General features: G+C 38.4%; 1 protein-coding gene across 1 annotated transcript; it reads right to left on the minus strand.

Moving 5' to 3' along the window:
- Positions 1–1,191: 1,191 nt before the first annotated feature.
- TBC1D31 (TBC1 domain family, member 31) lies at positions 1,192–22,276 on the minus strand (the record flags this gene model as incomplete). Its single annotated transcript, XM_010086714.1, is given in 22 exon segments — positions 1,192–1,337; positions 2,047–2,163; positions 3,077–3,227; positions 3,653–3,847; positions 4,872–5,012; positions 6,693–6,785; positions 7,699–7,834; positions 9,004–9,156; positions 10,374–10,606; positions 11,614–11,793; positions 12,393–12,526; positions 13,527–13,660; positions 13,930–14,076; positions 14,179–14,258; positions 15,083–15,259; positions 16,454–16,654; positions 16,879–17,038; positions 17,463–17,614; positions 19,309–19,487; positions 21,356–21,471; positions 22,064–22,223; positions 22,226–22,276. Coding segments are annotated over 22 exon segments (3,236 nt in total), but the record flags the coding sequence as incomplete, so codon positions are not given.
- Positions 22,277–22,529: the final 253 nt, after the last annotated feature.

Raw genomic sequence — 22,529 nt, forward strand, 5'->3', positions numbered from 1 at the left:
GTACAAATGCGCTGTGTAACCCCGCTGTCGTTGCTGCTGTGATGTGTGGAGCTGTAGTTCCAGGGCCGGGCTCTGCTGATCGGGGTTGCGGGCTCACAGAAATAATTTCTGCAATGAATATTGTTCAAAATCGCGCCGGGCAGAAGGTTTTCTGCATTCAAGCTGCCTGCGAGCCCCTTTCAGCATTCAGGACCGGGGAAATGGGTTCTGCCCCTGCGGTGGGGCGCAGGCAGGGCCGAGGGGCACGGCACGGCCGGGCACCGCCTCCCAGCGCTGGGAACACTGGGGTTTGTGCACAGTGACAGCTGTAACCTTTCTACAAACCCTAACTGTGTGCACATAGGGATGGAGGTGCTAGCCAAAATCTCTGTGGGTTTATTTTTTCTCTTTAAATATAGAAATAACCACATGTAAACTCCAAGACAGCCATCAGAACAAGGCACTTCTCTACTCCTTCTGCCTTCCAGAGATGATCTCTGTCCGTTGCGGTTTTTGCCCTTTGAAAAGGAACGATGCCTCTTCCCTGCACTCACCGAGGGCTGCAATGAGATGTCTGTGGATGCTGGGCACTGCCACTGTGACTGGTTCTGGTTCGATACACAGCAGATGCTCATGTGACAGCCAGTGAAAAAAATCAGCCTAGCAGCACAAAAAAAGTTGTTTCTATTTAGATCCTCTGTCCCCTTTCTTTATCATGAAATGTACCTGCTAAGATGTAGAACTATACATATCTCCAGCAGCAGAGGTACCACAGGCTCTCTGGGCCTTATTTTCAGTGTTTAGCGCTCAATGGAAAGGATTTTTTTTTCTCTAATTGAAAATTTCCCTGCTGCAACTTGTAGAATCCACTTACACATTGCTGACAAAACCAACATTTTAACAGTGGTTTGTTTCTTAAGTCATGGCATTCACCAGAACAAATAAAGTACACAAATACTGCAAGTGTAGTAACTTAACAGTAAAAGGTGACTTTATTTTAGAAGTAAAAATAGGATTATAGTTACCAAGAAAATAATGATAAGGTTACAAATAACACACATTTTTCTAGGTAGTATTTTATTTTTATATAAAAATATTTCCAAAGACCTTTATTATAAACAATTTATGATCAGTCCTTCATCACACTATACATATTTAGTATTTTACTAACTAATAATTTGAAAGTACAGATGAGGTCCAGAGCAAACCACCTCAAGGTGTCCACATTGTAGCTTGGAAACGAGTTGGAGGATGTCTAGTTTTAGCCTGTGAGGTAAGCTTTTGCCTGAGCCGTCTGACTTCTGCCATCAGTTCCCGCTCCTGGCGTGCCAGTTCTGCTCGTCTTCTGTCTAAAGGCACTTCAGTGCAAGAAACTCAGACTTAATATTGCAACCAACAGTGTTCCATAAATACCATGAATGCTTATTGGACAACTGCCGCCTCCTGCACAGAAACCCTATGTTTTATTAGTACCCCTGGATGTGAGACAGCCCTAAGACCTGTAAAAGCAACAACTGCTCCTAAGTTCTTTGAAAGTGGTACCTATGTTTTGTTACAAAGGTCAGACGCCCATGGGTCACTAGGGCAGGTCCAGAGACACATGCTTCCCATTGCACACAGTTTTGCACGAGATGCGTGTGAGTTTACACTGTGCTTTCACTGGCTGTAATGGCTACAACAGCCCAGAGGAAATGATTACAGACTAATTCCTGACTATATCTCTCAGTAAGATTTTGATGACAGCCTGTTCTACATTTTCTCAACATCCCCAAATCATACATAGCTATGAAGACAGAAAAAGGACAGGTAAAACGATCATGAGATTAAACTAGGCTGAGATTTAATGACTGTTCTCATAACGTGACACACTTCAGGCACTTCCCACCTGCGCTGCCCCTGGTAGTGAAGACTTTTGTTCAGGTGTGAAGTAGAATACAACATTAAACTGGTTTACTATCCACTAAACACCTACACAACTAATAAGGACTTAATCGCACAATGAGGTGTTCCAGCAATGCTTCTGAAATTAAATGTGAAAGAAAGGAGGGTCCTGACTTAGAAACTTACTGTGTGATGGCAACTCTGATGCAGACAAATCATTCAGACAGATGTTTCCAGACGTTGGCACCTGCTGGAGTTCTGCCCCTCTCTCCGTACGTCTGGCCTTTAAATCATGCCGTCTCTCTGTGGGAAATGGAGAGAGGGATTCTTTGTAAATCAAAAGTGTTTAAATTTCTACTGGATTCTTCTAGCTTGAGGTGAAACGGTTTTTCTCCAGGAAGCAAAACTGGAACACTCACTCCAGTTAATGGTCAGTACAATTTACTCAGAATTAGAAGTCAAATGTTCCTACTCTATGGGTCAAAGCTATGCATCACTGCACTTCATTTTAAGAAATTACAGCTCCACCTGTGCTGTTTCTTCCTATATAATTAATCTCCTGACAAATGGGCCACTAAGATCATGTGGAATACGGCTACTCGTACTTGCAGTTTTAGGAGGAGACACCCATTGTAATAATTTGCAGTTGCAAATCACTCCATATTAGGAACACCAGGCAAATAAAGTCCAAGTCTGAAAAAGTTCACCCAAAGCAATATTAATACTAACCTTAATACTAATCACTAAACTTGTGTGAGCCTCGCAGAGATGTGGAATAGGAGAAATATCTGTGAAACCACACAAATGCAGCATTTCAGAAGCCTGTACCGGACAATTCTGGATGTACATAAATGTTTTTTTTCTTGTGAACAAACACTTGGCAGCGTCACTTGTTGGCAGTGAGTCTGCTTTTCTTTACATTATTTGACAGAGGAGTTCTAAGGGAAGTGATTTTACAATCAGTTTAACCTGATCTAAACCCATGCTCCTACCAAAAATGCCATTTGTATTGCTGCATCTGATAGATATCAAACTGAGTTTCCTTTCCAAGTCCGGCCCAATATATTGTTTTCATGAAAGAATACTGACAAAAAGTACTTATGTAAAGGAGTTATGCTTAAGTTTATCTCTAATATTGGACACTTAGTTTGTATTCAGTTACTGAATGCTTCATGCCAACATCCACACAGGAGAACTGCATTATCTATATGCTCACCACAACAGCCATCTTCTCTGTGCAGCTTTTCAGACAATTCTAATGCATCATTCATTTTGTCTTCTAAAAACTGCTTCCTGCGCTCATCTGCAGCAGCAGCAGCCTTCAGCTCTTCTTCCAGTTGAGCTTTTTTCTGTATGACTTCTTCCCACTGTGCAGCAGAGAAATTAAATGTGTCCTCAACAGATGTGTTGCAAGGAAAAAGCAACAAATAAAACCATCTGTACTAGTGTAGACTAAACTTCACCCTTAAATCAAAATATATGTTATTAAGCTGAGTGAAGGGTTCTTTTTGAAAAATTTCTCATTCAAACTCCTGAAGAAAGGTAAAAGTCTTGGGTCAGAGAAAAAAAAAAAAAGAGAGGAACTTACAGAATTAGGAATATGCTTTCCTAAGCCTAAACTATCCTCACCAGTTTGCTCTAGTGCTTCCAGAAACTTCTAGTCCAAACAGGAAAGGTGATTCCTAACAAAACATTTCTTCAATACCTTTCAGTTTTATGCTCTTCCATGTTACGGGCAAAAGACAGTTACATTTGTGCCGGTCCCACTTTGCAAAATAAATAATGCAAATACCTTTTTTTCCTCTGCTTCCCTCATGGCCTTCAGCAGTTCAGCTTCTTTCACCCTGTTGTCATGCAGGAGCTTGGCAATCTCTTCATAACGCTTCTCACGGTCCCGATCATCACGCCTTAGTTTCTGCAACGCTTGCAACCTCCACTTGGCGTCAATGCGTTTCTGCTCTGCTTTGGCTAAATTTTCTTCAGACACCTAAGAAAACGTCTTTATTACCAGGAATTCAGTTACCCTATTTCAAGTACACAGCGTTACATACAGATAAGGGTAAGATGAACCGAAGTGTTCTCCAGGATCAGTTAGATGTCCCTGTTGGTGGTACCTGCAGTGCCACTCCTCCATTCATTACAGCAGGCTGTCTTGTCTGTCAGGACTTTCTTCTGCTCTTTCTTCATCCTTCTTATTCTTTCTCTTACTGAGTGTCTTTTTTTGTTTTGTTTTGTTTTTAATCTTTCGGAACGAGGCATCAACCCTCTCCATGATTTTGGGAATTTTGCTTTTCTGGCACAGATTTAATATGATTTACAGGTGCAATTAACATAAGATTGATACCTGGATGCCAATACTTCCACCTACATCCATCTGCTTCCAAAAACTGAAGGCTGTTTACAAAAATTCAGACCCATATGTTTATTTCTAGACAAAATATAAATGCAGATGCCAAACATATGGGCAGTGGGTTAGCTGCAACTATTTTTCCAACTGTTCAGTTACAAGTTTGAGCTTGAAAATCTGAACAATTCCTAATGTCAAGCTACACACGTTCATTAGTGTGATCTTGAAAACAGCTTCTATGGCTGAATTCCCTGCCAAGCACTACCAACTGAAAGTTCCTTTGAGGCTTACTTTTGTTTTATTATGGTTACAAATAGGACATGTTCCTTAACAGGAGGATGTCTTATTCTGAAAATCACTTTTGAGTCTTATATGCCTTGCAAGTTCTGAGAAGTAAAGAAAAGTTAATATTCATGGCAGGCCCCAGAGAATTTCAGTATTACATAGCAGTTTGGACACTTCAGTCAGATTTTTGAAAACCTGAAAACTTTAAACATACTGTCATAATCTACTAATACAGGTATGTAGAAATTAATTTATTTAGAAAATATTTTCATATTAAATTGAACTAGTTAATTGCACTTAAAATACTAGTAACTAGTACTACTTGTACTAGTCAGCATACTAACTCCCCAAAATACATGTTAAAATCCAATCATCTTACTATCTGAGCTTTCTGTTTTTCTTCTCTATCTATTTCCATCAATCTCTGAACAAGACGATCTTCCAGATCCACCGTTCTTCGATGGGCATCTAACACTTCTTTCATTTCCTTTGTAACTGCCTCTTGATCTTTGATTACATGCTGCCAAACACACAAACATAAATTATTGTTGCTAAGCTACTAACCCACATTTGTAATTCTGTCTAACATTCATTAAAATTTCATTAAAATAGTATTTGACTATATCCACACATCTCATCCCATTACATATCATAACTCTCCAAGAAAGCGATAGTCCCTGCTGTGTTATCCACTTGGAAATACACTAAGCCTGAGTCATCACAGTGGTCTCACGGGCTGATACTGATGTAACTCCATTCCCTGTATTACAGTGGAGCATAAAAGCAGAATTCCAACTTAAATGAACTAGATTAATCATGAAAATACTCCGCACTTTTAAGGCACATTTTAGCCAAAACCTCAAAATACTTCACAAATAAAAATAATGATTCATGGTACAGGGACTTATAATGAACACATCTGCAGCTGAACGCAGAGATGGTTTGCCAAAGTAGTTCAGATCAGCAGTGCATCTAGAAATAGAATTTTAACTCTCACCATCTTTTCTTCACATTCATCGGGGCACCTCTATACAGTTTTCTGGAGAAGACACAACCCCTTCCCAGGCCTACAGGAATCTATTGAGCTGTGTCAGCAGGGTACTGAAGCAAAGTTAACATACTTCTAAGCCTGAATATAGCCCCTCACTGATGGCAGTAAAACAGTCAGTTCAGGGTACGGCAGGGAAAGCCTCTCTACACAGGCTCTTGTGGGCAGATGTATATCCGCAATTAGTGAAATAATTGCTACCTTTCTAGCCTGAAAAGGATGGTCACTGTAGAATTAGTTCCCTTAAACAGCTGACTTTACATATACTGGAACACAAATGAGCTTAGCCTGGTTTGTGTTATGTAGCCACAATACAGCTGGCTGTGTGTTTAATAAATAAATGCTACAAGAAATTTAGCCCAGTGATGCTCAGCGTGGTCAATAAAAAGTCTATGGCCAAAAGCTTTAAAAAACCAAATACATGCTTCAAAATAAAGGTTAGCTATCTGGATGTCCACTTCTGCTTGCGTTCCATCGGATCTGCATGTACGCAAGATGGGCACACGTACCTATGACTTCTAAACACTTAACTTACTATTTTTAACCAAAACGGATATTACTGAAGCCTTCCATTGGCAGCCTTGCTTTTCAGTCATTTACAATAATTATTTATAAAAATTAACTTATATTTAATTTTAAACTGTATTATTGATTAAAACCCTTTATTACTGAATAGTGATCTTTCTGAACTATAAGTCAGTCATTTGAGAAAGGAACTGCACATTACCCATGAACCCTCCATTCCTTTTTGCTTAATGATGTTGTTGGCAATTAGATACTTCTTTATCAACTACATCAATCTGCTATACTGTCCTCTCCAGAAAATGTAGATAAATCTGGATACCACAGATGAAAAGGTGGGAGTTTCTGGGATGAGGAACACCTTGTTATAGACTTATTTCTTATTTACATGTTCCTCTTTTCTCTCAACCAGCTGAGCACACAGCTAAACCCTGCAGCAACCAAATTATACCTCTGCACAGGAGAAGAATAAAATGGGGAGGATAGGGTATTTTCTCCCAGAAAAAACAGATAACAGAGAGTTCTACTAATGCTTTTATCAACAGATGGTTTATTCTTAAAAAACTATCAGAAAGGATAACACAACCAAATCTGAGAACTACTAATTCCTAATAATTCCCTAATAATTACCTGTTCAAAAAGCTGTCGTTGTGATTCAAGTTCCATCCGTCGTACTTCTGCATCTTGAACAGTAGCAGCTGTTTCCTGCTCTCTCATGGATGCCTTGAGAAGAGAAACACATGAACACACAGTAAAGGAGAAATTCTTCTCCCTCAAAAAACAGTATCAAGAAGAATGTCCAAAACCCCAAGCCACACCTTACTTCTAAATGCTGGTTAACTTTGTGTCATACCATGAAAAAATGGAAAGTATTGCATATCGAAAGTACAGGGCAAGGTGGAGAAGAGGCACAAGAATAGTTTTGCATCCAGCCAAGCATATTAGGGAAATGTCAGGCTTCATCTAGCGCTAATAACCTGCCACATGCAGCTCTGAATCGAATAAGGAGTCTCTAAAACCAGAATGCTGCGGAGGACAGCACACAGATGGGAAGTGGCCACTTCACACCTGGCCAAACCTGTGCTGAGCTGGAGCTAATGAATCTTACAGGGCCCTGACTACAGAAACAAACACACAGCTGCACCGTGCTCTGCAAAGTGTGGTGCTGAAACATGAGGAACAGCCCTGCGAAGACTCAATTTGAGACCACAAGGCTCAAAAGCTCCCATTCTCAGCATCTGCATGCCACAGTGCTCAAGCTAGTAACACGGGAGCTGAGCCAGGTCTGGCCAGAGGCCACTGCGGAGCCTCTCAATCAATGGCAGGGTTAATTTGCTATCAGGTCACACAGCCAACAGACAGCTGAGAATTCACTAGTCCTTTAAGGAGCTCATTACATTTTTCAACACTGCCAATATACAGATGAACCTGGCTTTTCTCAGGAATTTTGCCAGTTAAAGCAAGCCAGTGGAACATGGTAAGTGCCAAATAAAACAGTTAAATTATGCATTTACCACTTAAAGCAGTCCATTTCATGGTTAATACACCTCTGGGCTCACAAATCACAGTATATCAACTGAAATTTTAATTATGCATTTTTTCCTCCAAGAAAAGAATTGCTTGAGCAATACTCAGCCTTTCTCGCAATTTCGTCATCAAGACGTTTCAGATCCATTTGACGCTGCTCTTGCTGGTATTTCAGAAAACGCCGTCTTGAAGCATCTAGATATTGTAGTTCCTTTACTTTCAGTTCTCTTTTCACAGCAGCTAGTCTTCAAAGCCAAAACAAACAGAAACAAGGGAACTTGTATATATGAAAGGTCAGTACCAAAGATCACAAACTTGCACTGCAGTTATCCATTAGTTACTATGAGCTAATCTCTAATTTATAAAGTTTAGGACAGTTGCTTTCATTCTTTTAAATTGTCCTGTTTTCATTTACAAGACAAAATTGAATTCACAAACACACACACATCCTCTAATGGCAACGTCCCCAGTTAAGCTTTGAAGTCCCGTGCCCTGTTTCTTTCTGCTTTAATAAGGACTAGTTTACTATTGCAATAATCCACCACTGGAAACTATTCCTTAGAATTATTGCCAGTGTCCTAGTACCTCTTTGTGCACAAAATTATTCCTAAGTTTATTTGGACAATATCAAAATGCTTTCAAGGAACAAAATCACAAACTCAGGAATTAATTTGCAAAGAAAGGCTCACTGCCCTCTTTAAAAAAAACCAAAACCAAACAAACTTACTCTGTAGGTTACAGGGGTTTAAGAGAAGCACCTGTAGATGTGGCACTTAGGGTCACAGTTTAGTTGGCGAACTTTGTAGTGTTAGGTTAACGGTTGGACTTGACGATCTTAAGGGTCTTTTCCAACCTAAATGATTCTATGATTACTTGTAGTTGATCTAAAAAACTATGGAGATGTTGAAATTCTCTTAAATTTTCACAGCTGCAAAATGTACAAACTAACAGTTCAGCTTCAGTACTATCACAACTCTTTGCTCAGCAACTGATATATAAAGCAGTGTTTTTTCTAAATCCCCTGGAAATACAAGAATGCGTACAGTCACTGATGCTATAAGTGACTCTTGTATCTGCAGTCTGTCTGTCCACTGTGCAAGTCTGAAGTCTCACTGTGCAATCACACAGCAACTGACCACTTAAGAGCGTTCAGAATCTGAAGAGACCAGTCAAAAGGCTGGGAGCGGAGACAAAAATATGAAGTGACTTGGCCTCTGATCTGCTGTATTCCCTCAGGCAAGGCAGTAATACAACCCAAATAACTTATTTCCCACACCAAAATCTGACCCAGACCACACTGTCTTCCCACATTACAATTCATACAAATTGGTGGTTATTTCTCCTTTACTCATGGTTAAAAATATAATAGCAGGATAAGGCAGCCAGGCCCCTACTGCTTCTTATGTTATAATACCTCTGCCTCTGTTCTACCAGCTTCTCTTCTTCTTCCAGTAGCATTTTTCGTCTCTGTTCTTCAGCTTCTCGAAGTAATTCCTGCTTTCGATACCAGGCTTCATCTTCCGCTTTCTGCTCCTGTGCTTTAGCTTCTAATTCATGCGCTAATTGTCTAAATGGAAGGAGACCACACGTTAATAATTCAAGACAAGTATCAAGAAATTACTTGATTACTTAGAAACTAATGAACGTACTAGCAAAGAACTGCTGAAATGAGATGTCATGAAAGAGTATGGCATCCCATTTATGTACTGATTAAGTACATAAAGAAGAGTTACAATACTGACTAAGACAACAGGGCACTTCATATGAGTGCAGATATTTTCTTCCTCACATTCTTAATATAAAATAGTTTCTAAAGGTGCCGTAGCATCATGGTACCCACTGATTTCAATAGCAAGCTAAGAACTCCTGGCCCTTCACAAAGTTGGACACTACAAGGCCAACAGAGGTTTAAGGCTCTGACTTAACAAGCTTTCAAGTTGGAAGACTTGCAGCCCAATATCTTCTGTGAATTAACAAACATTTTTTGTTTAAGATAACACTACCAATTATGCTGGTTTTGGCTGGGATGGGGTTAATTTTCTTCATAACAGCTAGCATGGGGCTGTGTTCTGGATTTGTGCTGGAACAGTGTTGATGACACAGGGATGTTTTAGCTGTTGCTGAGCAGTGCTCACACAGAGCCAAGGCCTTTTCTGCTCCTCACCCCACCCCACCAGCAAGGAGGCTGGGGGTGCAGAAGAAGTTGGGAGGGGACACAGCTGGGACAGCTGACCCCAACTGACCAAAGGGATATCCCATACCATATGTCGTCATGCTCAGCATATAAAGCTGGGGGAAGAAGGAAGAAAGGAGGGACATTTGGAGTGATGATGTTTGTCTTCCCAAGTAACCGTCATGTGTGATGCAGCCCTGCTGTCCTGGAGATGGCTGAACACCTGCCTGCTGATGGGAAGTAGTGAACGAATTCCTTGTTTTGCTTTGCTTGTGTGCGCAGCTTTTGCTTTATTTATGAAACTGTCTTTATCTCAGCCCACAAGTTTTTTCACTTTTACTCTTCTGAGTCTCTCCCCCATCTCACTGGGGTGGGGAGTGAGCTAGCAGCTGTGTGGTGCTTTTTGTCAGCTGGGGTTGAACCACAACACCAACTTAACTTAAAAATGTGTCAAACTACATAACTCTTAACCTTTATCAGCTACTTAAAGCAATCTTCGTAAATTGTCTGAATTGTCTCTCTTTTCAAGCATGCAGAGTACAACAGAAAAAGGCAATTGTGTCCACCTGTCCCTCCCAGTTTGATACTGTCTTCAACTTTCCCATTAATACCTCTCTCGTAAGTATTCAATTTCATCCTGTCTGATCCTCTCCAGTTCCTGAGTTTGATAATCCACAATGAACTTGGGATATTTATTAAATACAGGGTACTGTCCTTTTGTAAGCGGTATGAAGTCATCAAGCATATGCTGTGGATGGATATCTAGTGGTGTAGCCTCCATAAGATGATAAGCTTCCTTAATCACAATGTTAATGTCCAGGTTGTTACGATGATGAAAGAAAGACTGTAAGAGACATGCTTCCATTTACATTCTACAAAAGATTAAGCAAGTTGTTAACACACCTATTTGGGAATCATTAGGTAAATTAGCAAAGATCTATATTTCAAAAGTTGATTTAAAAAGTGATTATTAAGTTAGCCCTACCAATTAGTAAAATATCACCCGCTCAGATGGCTTGACCCAAACCCTTTCAAGTTGTAAAAGTACGCTTTGGTTCTTTTCCTTCTCTTCAAATGGCAGTTGCATAAGGGGTCTGGAAAGCTACGTGTGCATTTAGAGTGTCCAACTGCCCGCACAGAGACTCCTACCACTGGATAAGCCTCCCTCGACTTCTGGTGTTCAAACATGAAGCTTGGAAGTTCCTCTTCTTAAAGGAGTATTCATCCTGTCAAAGATCTTATTCACCAAGAAAATCTTTAAATTGGTTATTATTAAACGTAGCAACAATGTTGTCTGTTTGATGTCTGGCAAACCGACTGCTCACAAGCACATTTTCAAGGTGGAACCCTTTGTTTGCCTACAGAGATGTTTTTATATGAAATATCCTCCTCCTCCCATGTAAGGCTAAACATAAGGGAACATTTTCATTTAGCTTCAGAGAACATCAAATAATACTGCCTAATTTTGCAAATCTCAAAATAAAATAATGAAACAGCATTACAGAATGTGCCTTGTCTCCACAGGCACAAGTCCATATTAGATCCCCAGAAGAGAGGCAGATTTTTTTGTGGTTGATGAACTACTGACATTTACAAGATGGCTCTTAGTGGTATTAGAAAGCTTATGAAAGCTTTTAAAGATCTCATTGGATGAAACTGCAGGAAATTATTCAATGTTTTACTCATTCATTGTATATTTGTCAGGTATGAGATGATGATGTTCAGAAACGTAATAATATATTAAAGTGGAAATGAAACATCTCCTTCTAACCTCTGTAACAACAGATACAATGTTTTATACGTCTCTGTAGGTACACTTCATGTGACTGACTTAAATATGAAAATGTTTACCTCAAAATCCTCTGTTTGATTACAGTGAAGCAAGGGAGCTCTGGAACATATAATATAGGCAACAACAATCATCAGAAAGTACGAAGGATGGTTGGAGAAGATATTGTCAAAGACTTTCAGCCATTCTTCTCTTGTTAGAACCTCAGAGAACAGTGTTTCTAGAAGAGGCCAAGCATAAACCTACATTATTTGGGAAAATTGACAAAATAATCCGTTAGTACAATTTTACCATTCCTTTTAAAGAAATAATATTATTTTTTCTTGCCTTATGCCAAGAATCTATTGATTTATGAAAGAAACAGGAACTAAACCAGAATATTTGAAGATAAGTCTTATCACCCACTATAAACGTTCAAAACTAATATGAAGTGATTATAAATACATTTCTTATTTCACTGGATGTCTAACTCTTCTGTTCAGATTTGTGAAGCTAAAAATAATCCCTAATGATAAATAAGGATTACAAAATTAATTCATCACACCTATGTCCACTTAAAAAAAAAACAAACCACATTTATGATTTGATAAGTAGATTTTCAAGCAATTGTGGACGTGAGAGCAAAGGACTTCTAAGAACTCCAGTAGCACATATGTAAGATTTATGATCATGGAAAAGGAAAAGCTGCATGAAAGCAATGATATATTCTTTTCAGTCCCATATCTTTCACTGATGTTTAATGAAAATTTCCTCAAAAAATAATGATTTCAAAATAAAAGACTAGTGCACTATCATTCACTGCAGTGACATTTTATATACAAAATCTGGCTAGAATATTTACCTGTGAAGTCACATTATATTTTTTTAAATGATGAAGTAGTTCTTTGTCATGATGTGCCAAAACATTTTCCATCATACTAAGGACATTAACTGGAGGATTGGGAAAATACTCAAACCAGTGCTGACAAAGATTAACTGAAAGAGAAAAAAAGCCTGACACAATCCATTCTAATAGACTCTTGACAACCTTAAGGCTTGGTTATAAAGGCTATGAATTTAAGAAGTAGTTTTAGGCAGCAAGACCTGTTTAAGATATTCCCATCCCTCCTCTTTCCTAGAATTTATTCCTAAACCATTCCCAGAGTACGCTGCTCCTCCAGCTGCACTAGCATGAGTGTTCGTGTCAGTACACTGTGAACCAGACTGGGGAACTAATCTGGCTCAAAAATAAGAGGAAAAAAGTCTGTGTATTGTGGGAGTAAGCAGTTGGAGGCAGATGGGAATACTTGGTATTTCTGTCTCATGAAACTACACCCTGGATCAAGTAATTTTTAACATCCTAAGAATAATTTCTGTAAACTTGGATACTTATTCACTAACAGCATGTGTTTGCAAAGTAGGTATGTATGCTTGGCAGCACATATCTTCTGCAGACTTAGCAGCAGCTGCAACAACTAATTTAAGTGTAAGGCACTTTAATTTAGATCGTTTCTTTGGAAAACAGCCATGGCCAGCTTTCAGCCAAATGTCTAATTTTGAGTTACCACATACTTAGGACAACTAAACACACTAAAACTTTAAAAGAGATCATTCCCTTTTGTCTTGGAGTGGGTGAGGGGGTGGGGGGTGTGTGTGTGTGTGATTACTTTTCCCATGTCTCAGAGATTTCAGTTATTTTGGTTTAATTGCACTAAATACATTTTGTTTTTGTCGAACAGACTTTACAAATACTGTTAAACTGCTAACTTGTTGCTAGAAACGCTGCAAAAGGCAGTCTAGTATCTTGTTTTTATTTACAAGCAGGTTTTTATTTTAAGTGTACAGTTGCTACATATTAACTCCTGGCAACACCTTTAAAAGAGAGCCTGGTGACCTCTTAGGAAATACCTCAATTCATTTCATCAGGAAAAGCTCTTTTGTATGGGAAAGCTTAAACATCTTGCAACATATTTGAGTTTTTAAAATCATTGCTCACCTACTACTGTAGCAACAACTTCAAAGCAGATCAGCTGGTTGTTCTGGAATAATTTTACAAACGGGAATGCTAGCAAAGGAATATAAGGTGTCTCAGCAAAGATAGCAGACCAGTGAGCTAGAGCTGATAAGGTCCTGTATGCAAAAGCAAACAAAGGTGTAGAAAACATCGATCCAAAACAGAACAAAAATACAATACGCATTTTAGAACCACAAATAGAAAGACTGTAAATTTCAAGAGAGATACAGGATTACATGAGTTATAAAAACAAAATTGCATGAGGGCACTACTGTTTTATTTTAGAATTTTCCTTACAGCTGATTCCAGCTATTGGATACATTTCAGATCACTATATGAAAATAAAAATCCATAATATTTAAATAAATATAAATATATATTTTACCTCTGTAAAACTCTCAGTAGTTTCCTACTTTTGATGGGATACTCATTTTGAATATTCACAAATGCACTGTGGGTACCCTTATCTATTAGGCTACTGAATGCAAGGTGGTTTTCAGGAAGTTGTAATAAGGAACGCCAAACAAACATCCTGCAATTAAAATGCAGACTTAGTTAAGCAACTTCTCTTTCACAGGCCAGTAAACACAAGCAATTTTATTTTGTGTAAGCACGAGTATGCGCACAAACATACCTGTACTTTGCTGGATATTCTCCAAATCCTTTCAATAAGGTCTGCAGACGTTTCTTGTTTAAACCCCCTGGCAACTCGTTCTACAAAACAGGGGAGCAACAATAAATGTAAGGATTTCTCTTTCATAATCTCTTCCCTTGCACTCTGATGTTAGTAGCTAAATACTGAAGTTCCTAACATAATATTAAAAAAAATATCACGTGTACTGCTATCTGTTACATAATCCTAGGTATTTCAGCAATAAAAAAGATCATTCAAAAGACCATTCATCTACTGAATTCAAAGAACAGCTGCCACCGATTTCAGTCAGAAGCAAATCAGACCCTAACTGACTAAACTATATATAATTAAATTATGGATATAGCCAAACCATAAAGAATATTGACATAAGGAATAGATCATGTTGTGACAAATATTACAGGAGGATAAATATAAAGATACAGATATGTGTGTGCATTTATATATATGAGAATATATACACATATGAGATAAAGACAGAGAAGATGGCACAGTGATGACAGAAGGGAAATAAACAGCAATGCATCTTCTAAATAATTAATAAAAAATTAAACAGCTTCTAGACAGACATTTTAGAAAGGTCAGTTTGCTAGCAGGGAAGCAGATCAGATCTAGCAAATATCCAAATGTGTCACAAGTTGCTTGAACAACTTCAGAGGTACTCAAAGCTGACTGGAGGCAGCTCTGGCTGTGTCACATAATACAGGAGTGTGGGCTAAACAAAGAGAGGAAAGGTAACTAAAACTCCCTCAATCCCCTCTCCGCTCAAACATCTAAGTGAATCAGTGCCTGAACTTATTTTTTATAGTATGTGGCTAAATTTTTTTTTGCAATGAAATTTAAACGCTGCAGACTGGAGAACAAGATATTTGCAAGTTCTTTCTACCTCTTTATTGTCAAGTGATGTGTTTGCTTGCAGTTTCAGCAATCTGGTTTGAGTTTTGCTTCCTTTGGACTTCCAAGGCCGCTCTGACCTTCCTGGAGTTGCTCTCATTGTCAGTTTATTTGGCTCTGACGTGCACTTGGACCAATCTTCTTCTACTTTGAACACAGGTGGTGGAGGCTAATATTAAGTGAAAATAACTCAGGTAACATCTTGTAAAACAGATTAAATAACACCATAATTTGATGTTGACTCTATTTTATATGCCGTATTTTTGAGCTTGATGGCCACAGCAAGAAGAACAGAGACACAGTTATACCGTAAATAAATATATATGGATTGTACACTCCTGAATAAGTATGCCAGTGAATAAAACTGCTGTAATAAACTAGAAAGACTGTGAGAAAGTTTATGTAGCTTCCAAACCAACTCAAACATCATGTTATTTCCTTGTTCAGCAAACACTAAAATATAATTGGGATAGCATAAATGTGTATCGTGTACTGTTCAGGTTATTTACTTTACTGTGTTTCTCAATGTCGCGAAAATATTTTGTATTTCTATAGCACTAGTTAAAAAGAATACAAAAGACCTTTACAAACTTTAATTAGTATTCATTGTCAGGAAGGTATTAATTCAATGCTGGAGATTGGGAAACAAGTAATAATGTGGATATCCCAGTTCATGTCAAACCGGCAGCAGAAGTGCAAATGGAATGTGTGTGACATATTTACACATCCTTCCCCAGCGCCAACTCCGTCATTATCCGAAGCTGGTTACTGTTTACTTCAAAGACATGATGATTCAAGATATATGGAATTCTGGATTTAGAAACCTGACTCTCATTAATAAATTACTTTAATAAAATAAGAACTGGTATTTAGAATGTTTGTTATTTAAGAAGGATTAGGAGTATGATTGTGCTAGAATGATGGATGCTGGTATCCAATAACACAGCAAGAAAAACAAAATCACAGTAACAAAAACACCATTCATGCCCACAGTTTAAGACTGCATCAGTTGCAAAACATTATAGGAAATGGAACAGAAGCAGTACAATTATGCTGTTTCCATCACCCCCAAAAGGTCATTACAAAGAGAATTTAGTCCTTACAAATTGCTGTAGAAAGAAATACCATCTCCCTCTCCTCCCAGCACCAGAAACACAGTGATATATATACTTTAAAAAATCAATATTACCTGACAGGCTGGAATAACTACGAAGGGAACTCTACAAACCACTTTTTCTTTATTCCTAGTGTTAAATAAGGCACTTCAACATGTCTGCAAACTATTGCTGATACAAAAGTTATGTAGACAGGTATCAACTTTAATGGGATTTACTGCTGTTTTAAGAAATGTAAAACACTCTACCTTATTTCCTTCTTGAGTCAAAGCTTGGACACTGTACAAATTAAGGCTACCATTTTCCATTACTGATGCAATATACCGTCCATTGGGGCTAATTGCTGCTGTACTGATTCCCTCTTCATGACTCCCAATGTCAAAAAGAAGTTTGCATGTTTCTATATTGATAAATCTCATAATATTATCTTGACTTAACACTCCAAGGATCTATAAGTTAAAAGGATTCATCAATTAATATTGTAAATTAAAACAAAGAGGAATACCCAGTTCAGCAAAGACATCCCATTAAGCTACAAGAGCAACTAAGCAAGGATCTTTCCTTCTGTATGGTATGGGCCCATATCCCCAGTGCCCCCCAAAAGCCCTCAAAGTATATGTGCTGAATCAACTAACCAAGTACTCCAGTCTTAAGCTTTGTTAAAAAACCTGACCTGATTGGAGCCCCCATCAAAACTGTCAGGGAGGAATTCCAGGTGACGGACAGATCGTACTTTTGCAGGCATTTGGATTATTCGTATTATCTTCCTTGATTCTAAACACCACAAGTGAAGACGATTTGATTTTCCACCAGCTACAAAAATCCGGCCATCTCTGGATCATAGATGAGGCAAAGTTTCCATCAGAATACTAGACTTTAAGTTAGCATTGGCTAAAAAGAGAGAGATTGTATATTTCCTTCTATGCCCTCAAATCACTTATGAATCTGTCATTATTCCTGTCATACTTTCCTGAAACAAAAATAAGCTCCTAAATAATAAAATTTGCTTTTGTAAAGGATAGTTGAAACCTCATTTTAGTGGTCATTAAAAATCAACTTACTTTATTTCAACTGCTATGGGACTAATAAAAACGGCTATTGATCCTTGCTGAAAGTATCAGTCACAGCAGAGTTCAAAAGTTTATCATAGTATATAGCTCAATAGTTCCATAAAACATTAAAAATAAGGAAAGAAAGCCTGTCTAAAAACTACAATTTTTGTAGTCTGCCTTTAGAATGTTTAAAATAGCAATTTACCTGGTAACTGCAAAGACCTTATAAAGTAATACAGAACCCTCTACAGGAGTTGGCAACCGGTATTTACAGTGAAGAGTATCAAACTCCCATGCAAAAACAGAATTATCTTTGAAACAGCTGAGGATGGTGTTACTCAATGGAAGAAAAAAAACCTGGAAGAATATGGAAAAGAAAAAAAATGGAGTATGTTGTAAAGGAAGCACCCTTTAAATTGGACAAAAGTGCATGGCAGAATAAAATACAACAAACCATGACAAACCATGACAGTATGGCTATTACTGTAACTGCGCAACGCAGCTGCAATGCAAGGCTCATCCTGCAGGCAGCGGGTCCCCTTCCCCTGTCACAGCCTAGGCAGGCCCACTCTCCCTTGCACTGGCTCAGAACTTGTTGAAGCCTTTGCTAAGCCAGTTTAACTCACCAAAATGACTAAAAATTTTACCTACATTATTTTTATAACTGTGAAACTGCCTTGTGGAGGTTTCTGATGAGTGCCAGAGAGGATGTAATGTAAATGGTGGAAACACGAACCCAGGAGCGGGAGGGGATGGAAGACATGAGTCAGAACTGCTCACTGAGCAACTGCTTGTTGCACCTTCTACAAACTAGCTTCATCATTCAAACAGTACCAAGAGCTTGTAAATGCACTCTGTGAAACATTCATCTACAACATTGTTTACTTTTAACAGTAGTACACAAAACTAAGGAGTTTGGATGTAAAGGTTGTTTCCATACTGTAAAATCCTGACCCTACCGAATTCCAAAAGCCATTTATCAATAAGAAGCCCCTACACATAGTCTACACAAAGAAAGATATGGAGCAGGGCTAAAGAAACGCAGCCATCTTTGGAGGGAAGACATGATAATTATTTTAGCAACATGTACTACACAACAGTTTTAACAAAACAGACAGAAATTTATGCATGACCTTCCACAGTACTTGCTAGGTGACTATTTCAGGCTGACAAAATTTCTACTTGACCTAGAACATGGTGAGGACACTCGAATGAATAGCCTTGTCCTCTGCAAAATCAGCATGTTTTTTTAGTGACCAGCCCGATGAGAACTTCGGTGTGAAGTGGTGTTTGTAAGACTATTCACTGCAGGGCAGCATGTGTGTAAGCAATGCTCAGGCACTGACAGCGTCAGTACTTTCTGTAGTACTTATGCCAAACTTTGACATTTGGTGGCGCAGGCAGACCTGTTTAAAGCAGCATAATGGTAAGGAAGACCTATTTAAACCACTCCCTGACACAAACATGTCATCCTTCTGATCTCCTATGTTAATCCAGTACAAGTGTCTGTGCAGCAAACCAAAGAAACCACTTGGCTGAGAAGCAGCAATTTCTTTTTGCCAAGTTACTTTTCAGCACATTCAGTGCTTAGTGGGCACAGAAAGAAGAGCAGCTTTAGAATAAGCAGGTGAGTGGGGCAGGTGGTGGTGACTGTTTGAAGTCACCCTTATGACACCGAAACTTTTTTTTTTTAAACAACACCCTTAAATCCCGGTATCATTCAGGTTGGAATCAATCTCTGGAGGCTCCTTTGAGCCCACCCCTGGGTCAAAGCAGGGTCAATCTAGATGATGGATCCAACTTCCAGGTTAAATTGGGTTAGTCAAGGTCATATCCAACCAAGTTTTGAGTTTCGTTAAAGATGGAGGTTCCTTAAAAGTTCCAGTGGTCTGGATGATGTGATAGGATGACAGTCAAGGAAATATGCCCAAAGAACATAGAAGAGATTCAGCTGTATTTTAAAAATTATTTTCAAGTACTGTGATTTTAACCTGCAGTGTTACTCTGCTGAGGTATGCTTGTTCACCCTTCAGCAATTGCTCTTTACTCACCTTCTGTATACCCACAGAATGACGAACATTCAGCTTTCTTTTTCTTTGAAAGGTGTCCAAGTCCCACAGTTGTGCTGTATCAGCAGATGTAGTGATGGCATACCTGCCCGAGCCATGGACAGAGATGGAAGACACAGAAGAATCATGTCCTCTCATCCAGCTAACTAGCTCCTTGGTTTCTGCAGGAGTTATTGAAAAAATTAAAGGAAATGAAAGTCATTCAAGGTGAAGCAACTACTACTTTACTCTGTATTGCCAACACTATGCTGTGAAAGAGACCATTAAGCATACCTAGTATATGACCATTTACGATCACAGCCCAACAATCAAGAAATAAAGGTACCAGTCTTCATGTAGATACTATACCTTAGAGAAACCTAACCATCTCTTCATCTCCAAGTAACAGATTCTGCAAATTATACTCAGCTCTACACAGAAATACAGCTTGCACAGACTTGTTTAATTTAGGCTAAGAATCAATCTTCAAAAGTCACAAACACTGTGATCAGGTAAATTCAGCATGCCTCATAGGCAGATTATCTGATGTGAACACCCACAGTAATCTCTAGAAGTTGAGACTGAATGTTCTAGTTAGAATTCTCCATTTGTTTTGACTTGTGGAAAGTATGTATGAATGATTACACAGCTATTTACAGGTGTAAGGAAGAAAGGTTTAATGACAACAGGCTATGACTCCAGAAAGGCACAGTCAGAAAGCAACAGCTCATTAATTCTTTTACAGCCCAAAACATTTTAATGCTGTGTATGGCATACTAAGGAAATGGTTCCGCTGACTACATGGTCTCCTACTTGTGATTGCATGACCACTAATCTTCCCTCAGCAACCAGACCGTATTTGTGGCAATTACACTATTTACGGTGGGTAGTTTGCCTGCCAGCCCATGGGGTGGTTCCAGCTGACCTACTGCTGTGGCATCAAAGATGGGAAATGGCTATAAAGCAACTCATAAAGCCTAACAGCCAAACTTTCTGCTGCGCTTACAGACAATTGAGTGCTTAAAGCTACTGTTATGTGGGAGGATGACATGGGATTCCAGAGTATGGCTTCTAAAGCAATGGATGGAGCCCACCAAGTATTATCTCATTCACCTCTAAGGACAGTTTACCCAATACTGACTTATGTGAACAACATTTATACGTTAAAACATTCTTCAGTATGACTTGGTATCTGGAAACAGCACTATATAAACATGCAGGACTCTGTGGAATAATTAAGAAGATTTATCTAAGTGCATCCAAAATCTAAGTTTGGTCTGACTATGGTTGAAAGGAGGAAAAAAAGCACAGAGGATTTCGGACCTTAACTCTTGACTCTTCCTCTATTTTGGGAAGCAGCGTTACATTAAAATCTTCGCTGATAAGATCAGACTCAAACCCTCAAATTGCAGATGAGCAACTCCTACGACTTTTTAGACAGATTTTAATCCAGATGATATGAGGCACTACAACTGCACTTTTTGATAGGTTAAGATTAATTTACGAAGACTGAATTGTCAATGCCTTTCACCATTTAACTTCTAATCGAGACAGAGACACACAGCTGGCCTGTGAAATTAATTTTAAATATTGCTTTTGAACAAGGATACAGATCTACTTGCATACTCAAAAGTACTGACAGTTCTTCTGGTGTATTGTCACTTTGTTAAAATAGTTTACTGTGCACATAGTTAAAAACTGGTTCAGTTGCAAACTAACATACCGTCTACTGATTTTGGTTTGACTTTACATAGAGCACCTCATTCTAAGAAAACATATACAGAGTTGCTTTTAAAAAGGTAACGTACAAAACTGCAATCCTGTCTTAGACTTTAGTTAAACAGATGCCTGTGTGACTCGGAACAAGAAACTTTGAGAAAGCAAAGGGTTCATTTAGCCACCGGACTACAACTCACATCTTTCTTTTTTGGACAGATGGCACGAAATACATAGTAAGATTTCAATCAAAAAAACTTCGAAAAAGCTTGAGACCAGAACTAAAATGATATAGGTTTTCATAGCAATTCAGATAGTAAGTCTGTATCTTTACCTGTATCAAAGCACTTAATGGAATAATCTGCCAAAGCCACCAGGAATTCTGTCTTTCTGCGAAGATTAAATGCCAAAGCAGTGCAAGCCTGCATTGTCCGCTGAACAAGGTTGAACCTATTTAAAAATACACATCCTCACTGTGTTAGGAAACCTTGGTTCACAATGTCAAGTGATGTAATAACTTAATCAGTTCCAATATAGTTCACCAAGAGAAAAAAATACATTATCTCAAAAGAAGGGAGCAAATAAATAATATCTAATTATAATAAATCTAAAAAACACTGCGAATATTTTAAAACTCATTGTAGAATTGAAAAGACTGATTAATGTATCTCTGCAAACGACAATACTAGGTCTAGTTTATCGTAATTCATGGCTCTTATTACTAATTGATCACTACTGCCGAAAGAATAACTTCTTTTGGTAGTATTTAATCACTTACATCCTATGAAATTGCTGTCTGTTCAGTTTAGAGTTACAAATTTCTGATCTTTTGGAGCACCTGAACTAATAAAATAGTATTTAGGGAGCCTAGATGAGACACTGGCTTGTAGTTTCAGCTCTGAGCAAACTACTGTCTATTTGGACATTCACGGAAAACTGAGGGTTAAAACCAGACCTGTGGCATGCTGTCCAGGCAAGTTCCATATCCTTGAATGTTACAGATGTCAAGACAATCAAGATGTCTCAGCAGAAATATTCTTACCTGTTTCCATTCAAGTCAAAAACATATATATTCCCCTGCTGGTCTCCAGCAAGTAGAGAATCTCCGGAACTGTCAAAAGCCACATTCAGAAAACGTATAGTCTTTGAATGGTATCCTTTGACACTATGAATTATGTTTACTATAACTCTGTGAAGAAAGCAAACAGAACAACCATGCTTAGAATAATTTTATTAGCAGGAATTTCTCCAACACCTAGGACTAAAATGTTGCTAACTTATGGTTTTAGAATTCTAATCATTCAGTGTTCTACAAAAAATCTTAATGAAAAATGTGCATTTCTAATATCAAAATGTACTAAACAAAGGAAGTCATTCACTATGCTGGAAGGCAGTTAGGAGACACATAAAGAAGATGGGGGAAATCCACCATTCATGGTCCTTTTATGTTGCTGCTAGTTACCTGATTTTTCAACTATATTGTTAATGAATAACACCAGCAGACATGC

This window comes from Pterocles gutturalis, unplaced genomic scaffold (assembly GCF_000699245.1).
Source record: "Pterocles gutturalis isolate BGI_N339 unplaced genomic scaffold, ASM69924v1 scaffold18106, whole genome shotgun sequence".
Lineage (NCBI taxonomy): Eukaryota > Metazoa > Chordata > Aves > Pterocliformes > Pteroclidae > Pterocles > Pterocles gutturalis.